The 20,931-nt window shown below is 40.4% G+C and overlaps 1 protein-coding gene across 3 annotated transcripts; it reads left to right on the top strand.

Moving 5' to 3' along the window:
- Window positions 1–2,688: 2,688 nt before the first annotated feature.
- On the top strand, window positions 2,689–19,332 carry LOC108708811 (coiled-coil domain-containing protein 83). 3 transcript variants are annotated; one of them, XM_041582845.1, is made up of 11 exons: window positions 2,689–2,787; window positions 4,896–5,073; window positions 5,611–5,695; window positions 7,768–7,936; window positions 8,323–8,490; window positions 11,664–11,755; window positions 13,056–13,124; window positions 13,653–13,774; window positions 15,221–15,309; window positions 16,651–16,775; window positions 18,376–19,281. In XM_041582845.1, the coding sequence occupies exons 2-11, from the start codon at window positions 4,982–4,984 to the stop codon at window positions 18,565–18,567; spliced, it is 1,203 nt and encodes a 400-aa protein (XP_041438779.1). In that variant the 5' UTR covers window positions 2,689–2,787; window positions 4,896–4,981; the 3' UTR covers window positions 18,568–19,281. The 3 variants fall into 3 exon arrangements, with proteins under 3 accessions (XP_041438779.1, XP_041438781.1, XP_041438780.1); XM_041582846.1 differs by having other exon boundaries at window positions 2,715–2,787; window positions 4,969–5,073; window positions 18,376–19,287; XM_041582847.1 differs by lacking the exon at window positions 8,323–8,490 and having other exon boundaries at window positions 18,376–19,332.
- Window positions 19,333–20,931: the final 1,599 nt, after the last annotated feature.

Here is a 20,931-nt window from a genome sequence, read left to right as displayed (position 1 = left end):
TAATTTCAACGGTCTGGTTGCTAGGGTCCAAATTCCCCTAGCAACCATGCACTGATTTGAATAAGAGACTGGAATATGAATAGGAGAGGCCTGAATAGAAAGATGAGGAATAAAAAGTAGCAATAACAATACATTTGTAGCCTTACAGAGCATTTGTTTTTTAGATGGGGTCAGTGACCCCCGTTTGAAAGCTGGAAGGAGTCAGAAGACGGCAAATAATTATTAATAATAATAATAATGAAGACCAATGGAAGAGTGGTTCAACTGTAACATACTAAAAGTTAAAGGGGAACTCCACACAAACATAACTTCAGCTTTTTGAAAAGTAAACAGCAACTTTGCAATATACATCAATTAAAAAATACTCAGACTTTTCATGATTTTTAATGGTTTCTGACAGTTCCCTAAGCCCAGCCCCCTGCTCTCCTGCTGATCTGTCTGACTACTTTGCTGAGCTGTCTGACTACTGTTACTTTGTATCATCTGCCCTCAGCCTGCATCCTCCAACCCCCACAATTCCCTGCACATGTGATTTCAATAAGGAAAGGAACATCCCAGTGCAATGCATTGTGGGTTATGTAGTTCCTGCAGTCTGTCTGTAAGTACAATGTGTAACATCAGAGTTTAGTCCCTCCTCCCCTGCCAGGATTCAAATGATGCAGAAAGAGAAGAACTGTTACACAGCTGGATTTCAGCATAGAAAGTGCCATTTATTCAAACAGGTAACTGTAGTGGATATATTAGGGGTTTCTGTGTTATGTGCAGGGCCGGACAAGTGCTTCAGTTGGTCCCCCCCCCCCCAATCAGTAGTCTCACATTACCATTTTCACCTTGGCACATAAAAAAATAATAATACCTTTTTAGTCTCATAAAGTTCCAATGCCTTCTGACCCTTTTATGTGTGTTCATTGATAGGTGATTTGGGTGGTTATGCTATATTATGCAAGGGTCAGAAGGCATTGGAACTTTATGAGACTAAAAAGGTATTACTTTTTTATTAGATTCATCTTACAGTCTCTCACTCAAAACCAGGGATGCACCGAATCCCCAAAGCCGAATCCTGGCCGAATCACGAACCGAATCCTGGATTCGGTGCATCCCTACTCAAAACACTACCTGGTTGCCAGGTTAACTAGCAACCATATAGCTGCTGAAATTCCCAACCAGGAAGCTGCTGAACAAAAATATAAATAACTGGGAAAAATTCATAGAAAAAGAAGACCAAATGCAAATTGTCAGAATATCACTGTCTGCATCATAGTAACATTTAGGGGCATATTTATCAAAGGTCGAAGTAAAAAAAAAACTTCGAAGTTCGAATTCAAAAATACCAAACGAATGGAGGTCGAAGTTTTTTTGGGGTCGAATGAGGGCGAATTCGACCCACTTCGACCCCCAAAAAACTTTTTTTTTCTCTGAACTTTTGTTCAGCAGCTTTCTGGTTTGGTACTTCGATTCGAAGTCTTTTGAACTTCGACCTTCGATCTCCCAAACTCACCCAATTGCCTTGTCAGTTATGGTTATCTATTTACTGCACCTATGTGTACAGTATATATAGTATATCTTTTAAGCCTCAGAACAGATACTGTGCTGCCTTGATTTTTTTTTTAAAAAAAACCTTTCCAATCTGTGCCAGTCATAAAATATGAGCCCCCCTTTTCTGTCAGCAGACCAGAAAATGCAGCCAAATAACATTTTTAGCCAGTCCCCCTTCCTGATTGCACCCAAACATGTGCTAGCATCCAGCATGAGTGCGGACACATAGAATATTTTACCAGGCCAAGGCCCCCTCCCAAACATTTATTTAGCTCCCACTTAAAGCCCTATGTACATGTGCCAGCAGCCAGCCCATAAAAATGTAACCAGGGCCCCCTGAACTTGTGTCAGCATCAGTGCAGCCACATAAACTATTTATATTTTATTTAGCCCCCACTACCTGCCCACGTGTACCTGTGCCAGCAGCCAGCCGGTGCCACATAAAATTGGTCCAACAACTGTGTCCAAACTTTCATCAAACCCTTCTCCAACCTTGCTCCAGTGTGAGAGTTGAGCCACACCAGGATCCCATGAATCAGTGCAGCCATATTAAATTAGCCCCCACAACCTTCCCCATGTGTACCTGTGCCAGCAGCCAGCCAGTGTGCCAAATAAAATTGGCAAAAATGCCTCCAATATCCAGTTCCAATGTTTCTTCTCTTGTGAGGCTAGCCAGCAAGTGTGAGGCCACACCAGCGCAAGTACCGTCAACTGATACAGTGACGTCATGCGGAGCCACCGGCGTCCACTGCGCATGCGTCGACGGAAGAAAGGTACAATCCAGCAGGAGGGGTGAAGAGGGTGTAGAGAAATTGGAAACTGATGGCGCTAAGGTGATTGGGGCGGGCGGTTATTAAACATATACACATGCGTTAATAAAGGCCAAAAAAAAAGACACAGTAAAAAAAAAAAGTTACATTTTTTTTTCCTCCTAAGTGCGCCCCCCAATGATTGCGCCCTAGGCAGGCGCCTACCCTGCCTACCGATAGTTCCGGTCCTGGTTATGTGGACTCTTTATCTAATTTTGGTTTGGAAGCTGGAGTTCCCCTTTAACTTAAAGGTGAAATACTGAGTGTCACCAGCAGGTGTCGCTAGGTAACTGACTAAGCAAAGGAAATTCCTAGTAAGAAACTGCTATTGGGCAGTCTCTTGGGGCGTGGCTGTTGCCGGGGTAACGAGACTGTTGTACTGAGCAGAGACACTTTTGTTACTGTGCAGGAGACAGAGTGGAGGGGCCACAGAGGACGGCAGGTAAATATCCTGATCCCCCATTTATTCTCACTTCCCAGGGTTATTCTTTTGCAGAGGATTATTATTACTTGCTGCATCTTTCCAGTGTTACAGTAGATTTATTGTGATTGGGCGGCAGCAGTAACATGGGAGGGGGCAGATAAGAGGTGCTGGGGGCCCTGGAGATTTAGGGGGGGTGTCAGTTTCAATGGGAATCAATGGGAATCACCCCAGACAAGGGGTTAAATTGTCTGAGGGAAACAGTATGGCATCTCCCTCCCATATATATGTATGTATATTTTTATTTGTATAGCGCTCCTTGAGGGCAAAGCACTGTACAAAAAAAACAATAAATTAGTAGTAACAAACAAGGGGCCATTGAAATAAAAAGGAACAATAAGTGCATTATTAGAAATACAATTCACATAAATATAAAATATAATTACAATACAGATTAAGCGCTCAGTGTCAAGGAGACAAAAGTCTAGAGAACCCTACCCCATAGGGCTTACAGTCTAAATGGGAGGGTAACATACAGACACAATTCAGAGGGGTATTATATAAATCCACAGAGGAGGAATGAAGTCAGGGTCCCCATAATAAAGCCTGTGTATAGAGCAGATGTCTGGAGCAGAACAAGGCCTCGTACATCACATCCATTCACTTCTCTCATCCTGGGACTGATCTAAGCCCAGCACCAATGAAAAGCCCCATTGAACCAGCAGTTCCCCCCACGGAATATTAAAACCCCATAGAGGAGCAGCAGTGACACCAGCCCCAGACGAGTATAATGTATTTCTATTGGTATTGGGGAAACGACTTCCCTCCTGTCTGCTCCCCCCCCCCCATACTCACCCGGCTGCCAGACTTTCCTTAAAGAAATTATTCTCTTTTTCTTACATTGTTCCCCTCTATTAACTGGGACCCACTGACTGGTCTCATACAAATCAACAGCATCTGACATCCCATAAATATATAATCAGCTGTAATGTGAAGAAGCAAAGTCATAAAGCAAATATTATTTATAGGCTATTGTCATCTAGAATCTCAGCTGCCATAAAGCATGACATGACTGCTGCTTACAATGGGGATCAGATAGGATCTGTGCAGCCACTGGGACAGAATGTTCTGTTATACAGATAGCTAGAATCTCAGCTGCCATAAAGCAGGACAGGACTGCTGCTTACAATGGGGATCAGATAGGATCTGTGCAGCCACTGGGACAGAATGTTCTGTTATACAGATAGCTAGAATGTCAGCTGCCATAAAGCAGGACAGGACTGCTGCTTACAATGGGGATCAGATTGGATCTGTGCAGCCACTGGGACAGAATGTTCTGTTATGATAGCTAGAATCTCAGCTGCCATAAAGCAGGGCAGGACTGCTGCTTACAATGGGGATCAGATAGGATCTGTGCAGCCACTGGGACAGAATGTTCTGTTATACAGATAGCTAGAATCTCAGCTGCCATAAAGCAGGACAGGACTGCTGCTTACAATGGGGATCAGATAGGATCTGTGCAGCCACTGGGACAGAATGTTCTGTTATACAGATAGCTAGAATCTCAGCTGCCATAAAGCAGGACAGGACTGCTGCTTACAATGGGGATCAGATAGGATCTGTGCAGCCACTGGGACAGAATGTTCTGTTATAAAGATAGCTAGAATCTCAGCTGCCATAAAGCAGGACAGGACTGCTGTTTACAATGGGGATCAGATAGGATCTGTGCAGCCACTGGGACAGAATGTTCTGTTATACAGATAGCTAGAATCTCAGCTGCCATAAAGCAGGACAGGACTGCTGCTTACAATGGGGATCAGATAGGATCTGTGCAGCCACTGGGACAGAATGTTCTGTTATACAGATAGCTAGAATCTCAGCTGCCATAAAGCAGGACAGGACTGCTGCTTACAATGGGGATCAGATAGGATCTGTGCAGCCACTGGGACAGAATGTTCTGTTATACAGATAGCTAGAATCTCAGCTGCCATAAAGCAGGACAGGACTGTTGCTTAGAATGGGGATCAGATAGGATCTGTGCTACTTTCAGTGCTGTCTTACTCAGGACCGGTGAGGAATGAATGTACACAGTAAAGTTGCTTAGAATGTAATTTCCTTTCATCATGTAGAAAACGGTATTTGGGTGGATATCCCCTTTAAACACGTGAAGATCGTTGCTAATTTTGGACCCGGTTGTTGCAGCTGTTCTGCTCACATGGGGAAGAAAGGGAAGAAGAAAAAGAACGGAGGACCAAGCGCCACAGGAGAAAAGAAAATGACCTTTGCTGAAGCTCTCTTAGCGTACCAGTAAGTGTAAGCCAATCAGATTGCTTCTTATCATGAATACTTTATCATGTGCAATAGGGACACTGTATTCTCCAACCACAACAAGACCCACGTGCCAGAGGTATTCCCTGCCTGCTACTGATATCTACAACTGTCATTCATGTAGAGTCATAGATTCTGCATTCTACCACTAGGTGGAGCAGCTCATGAAAACAAACAGCTAAAAGCCTTGCTATACGACAGTGCTGCAAAGGCTGTAGATATCAATGAAACCAGCCTTCTTGAAATACCAGTCACTCATGATCCATTCTAATCCTTATTGAAATCATTTATACACTCCTATATCCAGATTTCCTCCATAAAGGTCTATAGGTCTGAATCTGACCTACAGGAGTCTATGACAGAGGGATGTAGTTAAGCGAGACCTAACTGCTGTGATTACAGATAGGCTCCTGACCATATCCCACAGCCAAGAATCACAAGTGCATGCTCTGGGTAGGAATAAGGGATTGGGATACTGTATGGCCCTTATGGGATGTACTCGGAATCTGTTCCTAGGATCGAGATGAAGGAAAGTGCCATAGAGGAACTAAGGGCGGAGCTGAAGCAAATAGAAGAGAAGAATGCAAGATATAAGGAACGTGTAAGTAAATCCGTTATGTAACTGGTATGGGAGGTATCAGATTAGCCCTTCACTTTATTATAGGGCCCCTTTGTGTTTCGTATTTACAGAGAAGGTATATACCCTGTAAAAAATAAACTATATCCTCATACTGTACTCTGAAACAATATGGCAGCTCTCATTCCAAAGTATAACATCTCTATGTATTAAAGGGGTTGATCACCTTCACTTTAACTGTTAGTATGATGTAGAGAGGGATATTCTGAGACAATTTGCTATTGGTTTTCATTTTTTATTATTTGTGGTTTTTGACTTTTTATTCAGCAGCTCTCCAGTTTACAAATTCCGCAATCCAGTTTCTAGGGTCCAAATGACCCTAGCAACCATGCATTAATAAAAGATATGAATAAGAGACTGGAATATGAATAGGAGAGGGACTGAATAGAAAGAGGAGTAATAAAAAGTAACAATAACAATACATTTGTAGCCTTACAGAGCATTTGTTTTTTAGATGGGGTCAGTGACCCCCATTTAAAAGCTAGAAAGAGTCAGAAGAAGAAGGCAAATCATTCAAAAACTGTAAAAAATAAATAATGACAACGAAATGAAAAGTTTCTTAGAATTAGCTTTTCTATAACATATTAAAAGTCAACTTAAAGGTGACCCATCCTTTAAGGACCAGTTACTATAAGGAATAAGCCAAATGTAGAGTCAGATATGGGCCATTACTGTATTATTGAATATAAATGAAAGAAAAATCAAATTTAGTTAGAAAGGAGGAATATTTGCCCTTTCAGATATGGGGTAGGGGAAGATGATATTAAATTGTAAGTGACCTTCAGAATAAAGATGATTTCAGCAGTAACAGCCCAATTAATCCCATAGCAATATCCCAGCCTGCATTTCTCTCCCTCGTTTCCAGAGCAGCACAATGAGGCGGCAGTCTAATTAGCCGACAGTCAGGGATTAGTATAAAGGGTAAATGAGATAAAATATCATGAAATCAGAAAATGTAATAGACCCCAGCCCCCAGGAGGCTCATTATGGATCGTCTTCTTTCCCGGTTGCATTTGCATAAAGTTATAGGGACAGGGCGATCGTTAGATCTTTCTACCTGAAACTTTAGTCCTGATGTGTCTCTTTGGGATGTGACTCCTGTGACTGTTATGGAAAGTACCATTGTACCCCTGATATAGTTTCTTTCCCTTTCATCTATGCCATGCTACAGCCAGAGCTATGAGCAAACTTAGGGACTGTTCCTGCTGAATTGTGCATAGTACAGGGAATACCTATGCTGCCATAGTTTTATGGGATCTCTCTGTACAGACTATGAGCAAACTTAGGGGACTGTTCCTGCTGAATTGTGCTTAGTACAGGGAATACCTATGCTGCCATAGTTTTATGGGATCTCTCTGTACAGACTATGATCAAACTTAGGGACTGTTCCTGCTGAATTGTGCTTAGTACAGGGGAATACCTATGCTGCCATAGTTTTATGGGATCTCTCTGTACAGACTATGAGCAAACTTAGGGACTGTTCCTGCTGAATTGTGCTTAGTACAGGGAATACCTATGCTGCCATAGTTTTATGGGATCTCTCTGTACAGACTATGAACAAACTTAGGGGCTGTTCCTGCTGAATTGTGCTTAGTACAGGGAATACCTATGCTGCCATAGTTTTATGTGATCTCTCTGTACAGACTATGAGCAAACTTAGGGGGCTGTTCCTGCTGAATTGTGCTTAGTACAGGGAATACCTATGCTGCCATAGTTTTATGGGATCTCTCTGTACAGACTATGAGCAAACTTAGGGGGCTGTAACTGCTGAATTGTGCTTAGTACAGGGAATACCTATGCTGCCATAGTTTTATGGGATCTCTCTGTACAGACTATGAGCAGACTTAGGGGACTGTTCCTGCTGAATTGTGCTTAGTAGAGGGAATACTTATGCTGCCAGTTTTATGGGATCTCTCTGTACAGACTATGAGCAAGTGTAAACTATTGGGCAAACGAGGCTTCCAGTTAATATCTATAACAACTCCCAGCCAGTCGATGGCACCCACACCAGTATTCTCACCCTTTTATCAATACAGAATGATCATCTGAAAGGGGAACAGACGGGTCACGTGAAGACTCTGTTGAATGAGGCAAAGGCACAAGAGAAGGATTTGGCCAATAAGGAGGTGATTAATAGGGAGCAAGTGGATGCGGCAATCAGAGAGAAGTGGGAGAAGTGTCGGCAGATGGAAGAAATGTTGGAAGGTAATAGTGGAGAATATAGTGATAACGCGTAAATGCAATTTGGGGGGGGGGTCCAGTGATGGGGATCCAGCTGCTCGGTCCCCAGGCCAATGTCTCCGTCACTAAAGCATCATGGAGACAACATGGGTTTCTCTGGGACTTGGAGTTAAGTAGGAATTGTTGGTGTTGCCGTTATTCTGTCCACCCTCTCTATACTGGGGTCGGGAGAGAACAATGTGCCCCAAGCTTCCAGCAGAGGCCGATTTCTACAAAGCTGCTGATTGGATGAACAAATACCTGGAGGACAGTGAAAGTTCTGTGAGACTAGAATTGCACGAGAGAGAGAGCGAGAGCGAATTGTACACTAGTAGCAATGGAAAGATAAAATATAAATATTTGCCTTACAGAGATGGGCTCAGGGATAAATCAGCTGGAGAAGGAGATCGGGGAGAAGAAGATGGAGAGGGATTACTGGGCCGAGTACAAGAATGTTGGGAGTAAGGAACACGCCAAACAGATTTATCTCCTGGAAGCGGAAAGAAACAACATGAAGCAGAGCTGCACCGACATCAATGGTCAGTGCGGGGGAACTATATGGGTTCTGCTATTAGAATCCAGTGTGGGGGAACTATATGGGTTCTGCTATTAGAATCCAGTGTGGGGGAACTATATGAGTTCTGCTATTAGAATCCAGTGTGGGGGAACTATATGGGTTCTGCTATTAGAATCCAGTGTGGGGGAACTATATGGGTTCTGCTATTAGAATCCAGTGCGGGGGAACTATATGGGTTCTGCTATTAGAATCCAGTGCAGGGGAACTATATGGGTTCTGCTATTAGAATCCAGTGCGGGGGAACTATATGGGTTCTGCTATTAGAATCCAGTGCGGGGGAACTATATGGGTTCTGCTATTAGAATCCAGTGTGGGGGAACTATATGGGTTCTGCTATTAGAATCCAGTGTGGGGGAACTATATGAGTTCTGCTATTAGAATCCAGTGTGGGGGAACTATATGGGTTCTGCTATTAGAAATCCAGTGCGGCGGGAACTATATGGGTTCTGCTATTAGAATCCAGTGCGGGGGAACTATATGGGTTCTGCTATTAGAATCCAGTGCGGGGGAACTATATGGGTTCTGCTATTAGAATCCAGTGCGGGGGAACTATATGGGTTCTGCTATTAGAATCCAGTGCGGGGGAACTATATGGGTTCTGCTATTAGAATCCAGTGCGGGGGAACTATATGGGTTCTGCTATTAGAATCCAGTGCGGGGGAACTATATGGGTTCTGCTATTAGAATCCAGTGCGGGGGAACTATATGGGTTTCTGCTATTAGAATCCAGTGCGGGGGAACTATATGGGTTCTGCTATTAGAATGCAGTGCGGGGGAACTATATGGGTTCTGCTATTAGAATGCAGTGCGGGGGGAACTATATGGGTTCTGCTATTAGAATGCAGTGCGGGGGAACTATATGGGTTCTGCTATTAGAATCCAGTGCGGGGGAACTATATGGGTTCTGCTATTAGAATCCAGTGCGGGGGAACTATATGGGTTCTGCTATTAGAATGCAGTGCGGGGGAACTATATGGGTTCTGCTATTAGAATGCAGTGCGGGGGAACTATATGGGTTCTGCTATTAGAATGCAGTGCGGGGGAACTATATGGGTTCTGCTATTAGAATCCAGTGCGGGGGAACTATATGGGTTCTGCTATTAGAATCCAGTGCGGGGGAACTATATGGGTTCTGCTATTAGAATCCAGTGCGGGGGAACTATATGGGTTCTGCTATTAGAATCCAGTGCGGGGGAACTATATGGGTTCTATTAGAATCCAGTGCGGGGGAACTATATGGGTTCTGCTATTAGAATCCAGTGGGGGGGAACTATTTGGGTTCTGCTATTAGAATCCAGTGTGGGGAACTATATGGGTTCTGCTATTAGAATCACAATCCAGTTATCAAGGTTCAAATTCAAAATTCGAATTTTCAAGTTTTTTTATGGTCAAAACTGACAAATTCTACAAGGGAGTAAATTTGATTTGAGTTTTTCAAAACATTCGAATTCGATTTTCCAGCTCTATCATACACTGGCCCTTTAAGAACTCAGAATTCGACTAATCGCCACCTGAAACCTGCCGAATTGCTGTTGAGAGACATCCAGGGATCAATGTTGAGTTGTTTGCAGCCTTCCTGACATCCGATTTTTTTTTTTTCCGGAGAAAAACACTCGAATCCTGTTTTTAAAATTTGAATCAAATTAGATTTGAGTTTTCTGGTCGATCCTATTCAGCAGAGTTAAAAAAATTGGATTTTTTAAATAGATTTGGATTGGTCAAATTTCGAGTTCCTGGGAGTTTATGGGAGTTTTAAAATGAATTCTAAATTCGACCAGTAGAGCAAAGTGGATCCTGGGCTGGTCCGGTTTCTGTTCTGGAGGGAGACAACGATTTTATTGGGAAGCTTTGGGCAGAGTATTGGGGCTCAGGATTCAACTTGATGCTCATGATTGTGTTACATGCCAGGCTATACCAGCTCATTCTAGACTGGGTGGCAGAGCAATGTATCCACTGACAACAGACACTTACTTTGCCCAGCTGCCAGTCACTGTACAACTGCCAGAATCCCTTACACCTGCTCCACCCTCCATGTCCCCAGCACTGACTGCCAGTCCTAAGCATGGCAGTCCCAATTCTTACCATTAAGCCTCATGGTTTACCATTGCATTATGGGTAATAGTAAAAAGGGAATGTCAACCCAAAAATATTTTTTGTCTATTAAAAAAAAAACACAATTCTAAGCAACTTTGCAATATAAATTCATTACAAATTTTATATGGTTTTTAAAGGGATTGTTCACCTTTAAATTAACTGTTAGAATGATGTAGAGAGGGATATTCTGAGACAATTTGTAATTGGTTTTCATTTTTTATTATTTGTTGTTTTTGACTTATTTAGCTTTTTATTCAGCTTTTTTATTCAAATTCCCCTAGCAACCATGCACTGATTTAAACAAGAGACTGGAATATAAACAGGAGAGACCTGAATAGAAAGATGAGGAACAAAAAGTAACAGTAACAATACATTTGTAGCCTTACAGAGCATTTGTTTTTAGAAGGGGTCAGTGACCCCTAATCGGTGGAAAGAGTCAGAAAGGGAAGGTAAATAATCCAGAAACTATAAAAAATAAATAATGAAGGCCAATCGAAAAGTTGCTTAGTATAGGCAATTCTATGACATGCTAAAATATAACATAAAAGTGAACCACCCCTTTAGGGTCAGGCCACACAGGGCGTTTTGAGGAGATTTGGTCGTCTGGCGACTAATAGCGTCGTTTTTGCGGCGACCAATATCCCCAAAAGCCTTCCCTGAATCTGCGCCGGCTTAAATGAAAAAAAAAAAAACGCCTGGGCTAATCACACGTTGCGATTCTTTTTCCAAAGTTTCTTCGTGAAGCAACTTCAGGCGACATCGGAAAAAAAACCCGCAGGCGACCAAATCTCCCCAAAATACCCTGTGTGGCCGTACCCTTAAGTGATTTGTATATAAATTGCAAGTTTTATTTTGGGGGTAACTTGCCCCTTAAAAGCAGAAGAGCCTGTATGCATTGTGACATCACTAGGAATGTAGAATAAGCGACAGACGGCTGCGTATGATTGTCTGTGCATAGGGGTCTCCTGCCCAAAGGCTATTATTGCTGGATGGGGGGTCACAGCTGCTCATTTTCTCTTTTTCCTGTTTTTCCTAAAATAGGATATTTCAGCAAAAATTTGGAGACAGCAAAACTGCAGATTGTCAGAGAGACGGAGAAGCTGATGGAGGAGAAGAAGGAGTTAGCCACACGGGTAATGTTCCTATTTGCTCTCAGCCAATCACAGGGAGCCATGAGCTTTTAATCATTTAAAGGGGTGGTCTATGTTAACTTTTAGGAAGTCATAGAATGGCTAAGTAGCTTTTCAACTGGCCTTCATTATTTTCTTTATAGTTCTTGAATTTTATGCCGCCTTCTTCACTGACCCCATCCAAAAATAACTGCTCTGTAAGGCTACAAATGTATTGTTATTGCTCATCTTTCTATTCAGGTCTCTCCTGTCTCTTATTCAAATCAATGCATGGTTGCTAGGGGAATTTGGACCCTAGCAACCAGATGGCTGAAATTACAAACTGGAGAGCTGCTGAATAAAAAAGCTAAATAACTCAAAAACCATAAATAATAAAAGATGAAAACCAATTGCAACTGGTCACAGGATATCCCTCTCTACGTCATACTAACAGTTAACTCAAAGGTGAAGAATCTCTTTAAAAACCATAGAATTGTTTTTTTTTTTTAATTAGGCAAAAATACACAAATAAAAAATAGGCAACTCAAAGGTGAACAACCCCTTTAAGTTATCACAAGATGCTCACAGTGTGTGTGTAAAATACACGCAGATTAGTCAACGTTTCGGTCCTATACAGTGACCTTCGTCAGGAGCCTGTACACAAGTAACAAATAAAAATGTATCTCCCGATGAAGGTCACTGTATAGGACAGAAATGTTGACTATTCTGCGTGTAATTTCATTTTAAATCCTGAGAGCCCAGCAGCTTTGTTCATATTTATATATACAGTGGAACCTCAATTTGACATCCCCTGATTTTAAGTTTTCCCTCTTTTTAAATTATTGTTTTGTATTCACTCCTCTATATTATACATCAGTGATCCCCAACCAGTAGCTCGTGAGCAACATGTTGCTCTCCAACCCCTTGGATGTTGCTCTCAGGGTCCTCAAAGCAGGGGCTTATTTTTGAATTCCTGGCTTGAAAGCAAGTTTTAATTACATAAAAACTAAGTATACTGCCAAGTTGAGCCTCTTGTAGGTTTCCAGTCCACATAGGGGCTACCAAATAGCCAATCATAGACCTTATTTGGCACCCCAAGTGACGCTTTCATGCTTGTGTTGCTCCCCAACTATTTTTACATTTGAATGTGGCTCATGGGTAAAAAAGGTTGGGGACCCCTGTTATACATAATACATTTTCCTGGGCGGCGGGTGGGCGCGGGTCGGGAAAATCGCATACCTCACATCACTAATGCAGATATATATATATATAAATATATATATATAAAAAAAAATACGTTCTTACTTCCCCTTTATTTTCCCAGAATGCAGTTAAAGACATGGATGAGGAGAGCCAGAAAGAGATGAATGAAAACGACTGGTTAAAGAGAGAGGTTTGTGCAACTGTTACTCACACAGAGAGTTGCCCAGGGGTGAGAGGCGATGCTGTGCCCATTGCTAGTGAGATGCCCTTGTGCTGATGAAATAAATAATACATTTATTCTGCAAATGACATTTCTTTTCAGGGAATAACATTCTGCAGAGAATCTGGCGCCAGGGGCTGCCCCCACTTTGCCCTTTCCAAGGTCCCAAAGCTCAAGCCCAACCTGTTCCTTTATACCAGATTCACTATATACTAAATATAGTGAATAAATACCCCCATATCTCTATTTATATTCACTATATAGAATAATGCCCATATCTCTATTTATATTCACTATATAGAATAATGCCCATATCTCTATTGGAGTGTCTGAGTGTATACAACACTGGAACTAATCTGCCTGCTGTTTATACCTGTGCTTTGTACTTGGATCCCCCTGAATAAATAAGCCCATAATGACCCTATATAGGTGGGCACAGTATATGCCACACGTCTCTGCCCATCTGTAGTCTGATCTCTCTCTGTATCTCCTCCTCAGGTTGCCATTTACAGGAGAGTCGTCGGTGATCTGAAGCGGACATTGCATAGACTTGAACAAGAAAATTTGGCATTTGTAAATCAGCTTTTTGAATCTAGACTTCAGGATCTAAATATAACAAGGTAAATACCTATGCTGCCATAGTTTTATGGGATCTCTCTGTACAGACTATGAGCAAACTTAGGGGACTGTTCCTGCTGAATTGTGCTTAGTACAGGGAATACCTATGCTGCCATAGTTTTATGGGATCTCTCTGTACAGACTATGAACAAACTTAGGGGACTGTTCCTGCTGAATTGTGCTTAGTACAGGGAATACCTATGCTGTCATAGTTTTATGGGATCTCTCTGTACAGGCTATGAGCAAACTTAGGGACTGTTCCTGCTGAATTGTGCTTAGTACAGGGGAATACCTATGCTGTCATAGTTTTATGGGATCTCTCTGTACAGACTATGAACAAACTTAGGGGACTGTTCCTGCTGAATTGTGCTTAGTACAGGGAATACCTATGCTGCCATAGTTTTATGGGATCTCTCTGTACAGGCTATGAGCAAACTTAGGGACTGTTCCTGCTGAATTGTGCTTAGTACAGAGGAATACCTATGCTGCCATAGTTTTATGGGATCTCTCTGTACAGACTATGAGCAAATTTAGGGACTGTTCCTGCTGAATTGTGCTTAGTACAGGGAATACCTATGCTGCCATAGTTTTATGGGATCTCTCTGCACAGACTATGAGCAAATTTAGGGACTGTTCCTGCGGAATTGTGCTTAGTACAGGGAATACCTATGCTGCCATAGTTTTATGGGATCTCTCTGTACAGACTATGAGCAAACTTAGGGACTGTTCCTGCTGAATTGTGCTTAGTACAGGGAATACCTATGCTGCCATAGTTTTATGGGATCTCTCTGTACAGACTATGAGCAAACTTAGGGGACTGTTCCTGCTGAATTGTGCTTAGTACAGGGAATACCTATGCTGCCATAGTTTTATGGGATCTCTCTGTACAGGCTATGAGCAAACTTAGGGACTGTTCCTGCTGAATTGTGCTTAGTACAGGGGAATACCTATGCTGCCATAGTTTTATGGGATCTCTCTGTACAGACTATGAGCAAATTTAGGGACTGTTCCTGCTGAATTGTGCTTAGTACAGGGAATACCTATGCTGCCATAGTTTTATGGGATCTCTCTGTACAGACTATGAGCAAACTTAGGGACTGTTCCTGCTGAATTGTGCTTAGTACAGGGAATACCTATGCTGCCATAGTTTTATGGGATCTCTCTGTACAGACTATGAGCAAACTTAGGGGACTGTTCCTGCTGAATTGTGCTTAGTACAAGGGAATACCTATGCTGCCATAGTTTTATGGGATCTCTCTGTACAGACTATGAGCAAACTTAGGGACTGTTCCTGCTGAATTGTGCTTAGTACAGGGGATACCTATGCTGCCATAGTTTTATGGGATCTCTCTGTACAGACTATGAGCAAACTTAGGGGACTGTTCCTGCTGAATTGTGCTTAGTACAGGGGAATACCTATGCTTACACAGTGATGTTTATGTTTACAGGAATACATTTATAACCCAAGTGTTAGGTATGGAGGATCCAGGTGTTGCCACATCAGAACATGGTTTATCAAAGCTACAACATGGTACAGGTACATATAATCTCCATAAATCCAGAGAAATTAGTATTTTTTAGGAAGGGGCAGAAGTTATACATTACTTACTGAGTATATATAAATGCAGAGATTAAGACAAATATAAAAGTACCAAGTTAATTTAGTAAAAAGTATATATTCTGAGTATCATGTCATTTTAATCTGAACAGTCTTTGGATCAACTTTATACTGAGAAGCTATTTAATGTATCAGTCAGTACAACTGCTTAAGGGAGAGAATCCAACAAACCAAACCCCCAGCTCTCACTGTAAAATGCCCATTTGCACCAACTCACCTATTTGCTAATCTGAGTTACACTTGTATCCTCAGGTCTGGATTCACCCCTTCTGTACAGTGATCATATCCCCCTTATATATAGTGATCATATCCAATTATATATTTGTATATAGTGATCATATCCAATTATATATTTATATATAGTGATCATATCCCCCTTATATATTTATATATAGTGATCATATCCCCCTTATATATTTATATATAGTGATCATATCCAATTATATATATATATATATATATATATATATATATATATATATATAGTGATCATATCCAATTATATATTTATATATAGTGATCATATCCCCTTATATATTTATATATAGTGATCATATCCCCTTATATATTTATATATAGTGATCATATCCCCCTTATATATTTATATACAGTGATCATATCCCCCTATATATTTATATACAGTGATCATATCCAATTATATATGTATATATAGTGATCATATCCCTCTTATATATGTATATATAGTGATCATATCCAATTATATATGTATATATAGTGATCATATCCCCCTTATATATAGTGATCCTATCCCCCTTATATATTTATATATAGTGATCCTATCCCCTTATATATTTATATATAGTGATCCTATCCCCTTATATATTTATATATAGTGATCCTATCCCCCTTATATATTTATATATAGTGATCCTATCCCCCTTATATATTTATATATAGGGATCCTATCCCCCTTAAATATTTATATATAGTGATCCTATCCCCCTTAAATATTTATATATAGTGATCCTATCCCCCTTAAATATTTATATATAGTGATCCTATCCCCCTTATATATTTATATATAGTGATCCTATCCCCCTTATATATTTATATATAGTGATCCTATCCCCCTTATATATTTATATATAGTGATCATATCCCCCTTAACTGTCTCTTCTCCAGTGTAACCAATCCCAACTTGTCTTTCCCCATAACTGATCCCTTCCATTCACATAAGTGGCTGATACATTTAAGTTCTAAGTTGCTATAGAGACACATCATGACTATATTTTTCTTCAGAGTCCAAGAGTCTGATTGTGGCAGCTATTAAGGAAAGTGTGTCCTCCTTGGAGGTTCCGTTAGACGCTGACCCCACAAGCCAACGTAGCTTCAATCTGTTGTATGAAGACGAAAAAGACTTTGAGGTGAGTAGCAGCAATGTTCATACAAAAGCTAATGTTGCTAGATATTTGCATTATATTACATTATTATTCAGTACAACGGCATAAACCAATGTATTACAGCTATGGGACCTGCTATACAGAATTCTCAGGACCTGGGGTTTTCCAGATAATGGAACTTTCCATAATTTGGATCTTCATACCTTAAGTCTAATAGAAAATCATATAAACATAAAATAAACCCAATAGGCTGGTTTTGCTTCCAATAAGGATTAATTATATCTTAGTTGGGATCAAGTACAAGCGACTGTTTTATTATTACACAGAAAAAGGAAATCATTCTTTTTAAAAATTTATTTTTTGGATAAAAGAGAGTCTGTGGGAGACGGCCATCCTGTAATCCTGAGCTTTCTAGATAACAGGTTTCCATAAAACTGGTCACAGACTTTTTTTTTTTTTTAAAAAAAAAAAGGTTATTTAGTGTAGCATCATTAGGAGTCACATTTATCAAAGGTCAAATTTCAAATTCATGTGTGCTTTTAAAAACTCCCCTAAAATCCCATAAGTTCGAAATTCAACCTATCAAAATTTATTAAAAAAGTAGAATTTTTTAAACTCTGATGAATGTAATCGACCCAAAAACTCGAACTGAATTCAATTTAAAAACAAAAAAACCTTGAATGTCAGGAAGGCTGCAAACAGCTCCAAACTGATCCCTGGACGTCTCCCATTGACTTAAACAGCAATTCAGCAGGTATTAGGTGGCGAGTAGTCGTATTTGAGTTCTTAAAGGGCCAGAGTATGATAAATCTCTAAAATGCAATTCAAATTTTTTTTAAAAAACTCGAATTGAATTTGAATAACTCCCGAATTAGAGAGTTTTGACCATACAAAAACCTCAAAATGTTAATTTCGAATTAGAATTTTTCAATTCGACTTGCTAAATCTGCCCCTAAGTATTAAAAAGATTTATACAAGTCGCATAAGGATATATAATACACAAAAGCCATGAATATCTTGTAAATTATATCCGGTGAGTTCTGATGTCATCAGTTATAAACGGTGAGTTCTGATGTCATTTCTGTCACATGACTCACTGAAACTCGTGTATTATAATAAATAAAGTACCCCCAGTTGCAAAACATGAGGATATTAGAAGTCACCTCGGAGTTCCATGACCTGCATAAAAATATTCGGCCGAATATGGTCATGAAACTCCTCGGTAACTTATAATATCCTTATATTTTACAAGAGGGGGTACTTTATTCACTATATTATTCATCACTTCATTATCCAGTCTGTATAGCAGAAATATGGTCCATGGAAAAAGCATTTCTGTATAGATTAGGGATGCACCAAATCCACTATTATGGATTCAGCCAAACAATCCTAATTTGGGAAGGGAAACAGTTTTTTTTACTTCCTTGTTTTGTGGCAGTCACACAATTTCCATCCTGCCCCTAATTTGCATATTCAAATTAGGATTCAGATTGGCTGGGCAGAAGGATTCGGCCGAATCCAAGTCCTGCTGAAAAAGCCCGAATCCGAACTGAATCCTGTATTTGGTGCATCCGTAGTCTTATTAAAGTAGAATAATATGGATGTGTCCATCTCTTTGTTAAAGCAATACTTACAGCTGGGCCCACTGGAGATGAAACTGTTACGTCTCGAGGGGCAGCCAATGCCTTTACATCAAGAGAGGGAAGAAGCCACGAGTCGAAGAAGCCACGAGTCGGATGATACAGACGCTCACAAGAGACAAAAATGGCCGCTTAGCCCTAGAACCATGAGATCTGCATTGGCTCAGACTTTGTGATACGGAGGATAAAGGTTCCCTATGTTACGATTGGATAAATGGGAAGACAACTGTAAGGCTGCTCCAATCTGTACATAAATATTGTACGAATTAAAAGAATAGACAATCCCAGGCATTATATGAGGCTCAGGATAGAAAAGGCAGGAGAAGGGAAAATGGGAAGTAAAGGGAGAAAAATAAATTTGGGAAAGACAAACCCAAAGAGAACTGCTGGTTGCACTGTTGGATACAAGGGGGGAGGGAGGTGCAAAAAGAAGAGGTTACATGCATGAAAAGGGAAAGAAATACATGATCAGAGAGAGTGAGCCTCAAAATAACGAAAAAGCATTTAAAAATAAAACATTAAAAATGCACTTTTTGAGCCAGTCCATTTTTTGGGGTGTCAGGGATCCTGCCTTGCAGTTGCAGCCTGGGAATTGTCAGAAGGAATGTTTATAATTCAAATAATAACCAACTGAATCAGCCCATGAATAACATGGACATTCAAAGTTCTGCTCAAGGGGAACTTCCCCTTTAAAACGCTCTTCCATTTTAGCTGCCCTAAATGATCTTTATGATCTTTATTAGACACTTACCGAAACTGCCTAGAGTTGCACAGGCTGTTACCCACAAAAACACCCAAGTGCTTTTCAATTAAGGAGGCCCCAGCAGAATTCGCTCTCATGTACAGGTATGGGACCCGTTATCCAGAATGTTTAGGATCTGGGGTTTTCAGGATGAAGGAGTCTTTCCATCATTTGGATCTCCAAAAATCTTTAAACAGCAATCAAACCCAATAGGACTGTTCTACCTCCAAAAAGGATTAATTATATCTTAGTTGGGATTTAGTACAAAGTACTAAACGTGTTGTCTAACAGAACATGTTTTTAAATGGGGTCAGTGAAACCCATTTGAAAGTTGAAAAGAGTCAAAAGAGAGTCAAAAGAAGGCAGCCAATAATGTAAAATAAATAAATAATGAAGGTCGTTTGAAAAGTTGCTTAAAATTAAGAAATTCTATGACATACTAAAAGTTAAATGTGAACCACCCCTTTAATTATATCTTATTTAAGATTAAGTACAAGCTACAGGTATGGGACAGCGCCCATAACCAACTGAAGCATGAATAACATAGGAAAAGTTCTGATCAAGGTGAACTTCCCCTTTAAAACGCTCTAGCTGCCCATAGAGATTTATGATCTGTATTAGACACCGACTAGAGTTGCACAGGCTGTTACCCACAACAACACCCAAGTGCTTTTCAATTAAGGAGGCCCCAGCAGAATTCTCTCTCATGTACAGGTATGGCACCCTTTATCCAGAATGCTCGGGACCTGGGGTTTTTCGGATAATGGATCCTTCCATAATTTAGATCTTCATACCTTAAGTCTACTAGAAAATCATATAAACATTAAATAAAGCCAATAGACAGGTTTTGCTTCCAATAAGGATTAATTATATCTTAGTTGGGATCAAGTACAACCTACTGTTTTATTATTACACAGAAAAAGGAAATCATTTGGATTCATTGGATAAAATGGAGTCTATGAGAGAGCTTTCTGGATAACAGGTTTCTGGATAATGGATCCCATACCTGTACTGTTGTTATTATTACAGTACAAAAGTAAATTAATTTTTAAACATTTGGATTAATTGGATAAAATGGAGTGTATTGAAGATGTAATTTGGAGCTTTCCAGATAACAAATCCCATCCGTGTACCATTGTTTTATGACACAAAAGCAGCACAAATGAATTAATGATGCACCGAATCCACTATTTGGTCGAATCCCTGAATACTTCATGAAAGATTCGTCCGAATAATAAATCAAATCCTAATTTGCATATGCAAATTAGAGACAGGAAGGGGCTAAAGTGGAAAAAACACATTTTTTATTTCCTTGTTTTGTGACAAAAAGTTACGCGACTTCCCTTCCCTCTTATAATTTGAACACACAAATTAGGATTTGGTTGTCAGGCACAAGGGTTTGGCCGAATCCATCTGAAAAAGGCTGAATCCTGGATTTGGTGCATCCCTATAAAAAAAGAGCGGGTACCACCTTTCCTGGACTCATCAGCGGAATCGTTCAAATCTCGAGGAGATTCGCTGGAGTTTCTTTCATCATTTGCCCACGCACACGTCTGAAGTACAACGGATCCTTGTTGAAGCTGAATTTATTTGAAAATCCACCAATTCTTAACCACATACATTTTTTTAAATATATTAAAGAAAAATAGAATCATTTAGAGACAATGCAGCAAGTACATGTACAGAATTGCTTTCATATTGTTCACTTTCCTTCCCGGCTTCCTCTGATTAACTTCAGTTGTATTTACAGGGTGAGCGCTGGTCAACAGCACCCGGGCTTTGCCTCACTACTACCAGG

The sequence above is a fragment of the Xenopus laevis genome, chromosome 2L (assembly GCF_017654675.1).
Source record: "Xenopus laevis strain J_2021 chromosome 2L, Xenopus_laevis_v10.1, whole genome shotgun sequence".
Lineage (NCBI taxonomy): Eukaryota > Metazoa > Chordata > Amphibia > Anura > Pipidae > Xenopus > Xenopus laevis.
The sequence above is the reverse complement of the archived record's forward strand: the minus strand, read 5'-3'. Positions and strand labels throughout refer to the sequence as shown.

What these genes read in the sequence shown, in the direction of transcription:
- LOC108708811 (XM_041582846.1), top strand. Translation starts at nt 4,982, where the DNA reads ATGGGGAAGAAAGGGAAGAAGAAAAAGAACGGAGGACCAAGCGCCACA. An exon ending in ACGACTGGTTAAAGAGAGAG is followed by an intron (nt 13,125 to 13,652) that starts GTTTGTGCAACT and finishes TCTCCTCCTCAG; the next exon opens with GTTGCCATTTACAGGAGAGT. An exon ending in AAGACGAAAAAGACTTTGAG is followed by an intron (nt 16,776 to 18,375) that starts GTGAGTAGCAGC and finishes TCTTTGTTAAAG; the next exon opens with CAATACTTACAGCTGGGCCC.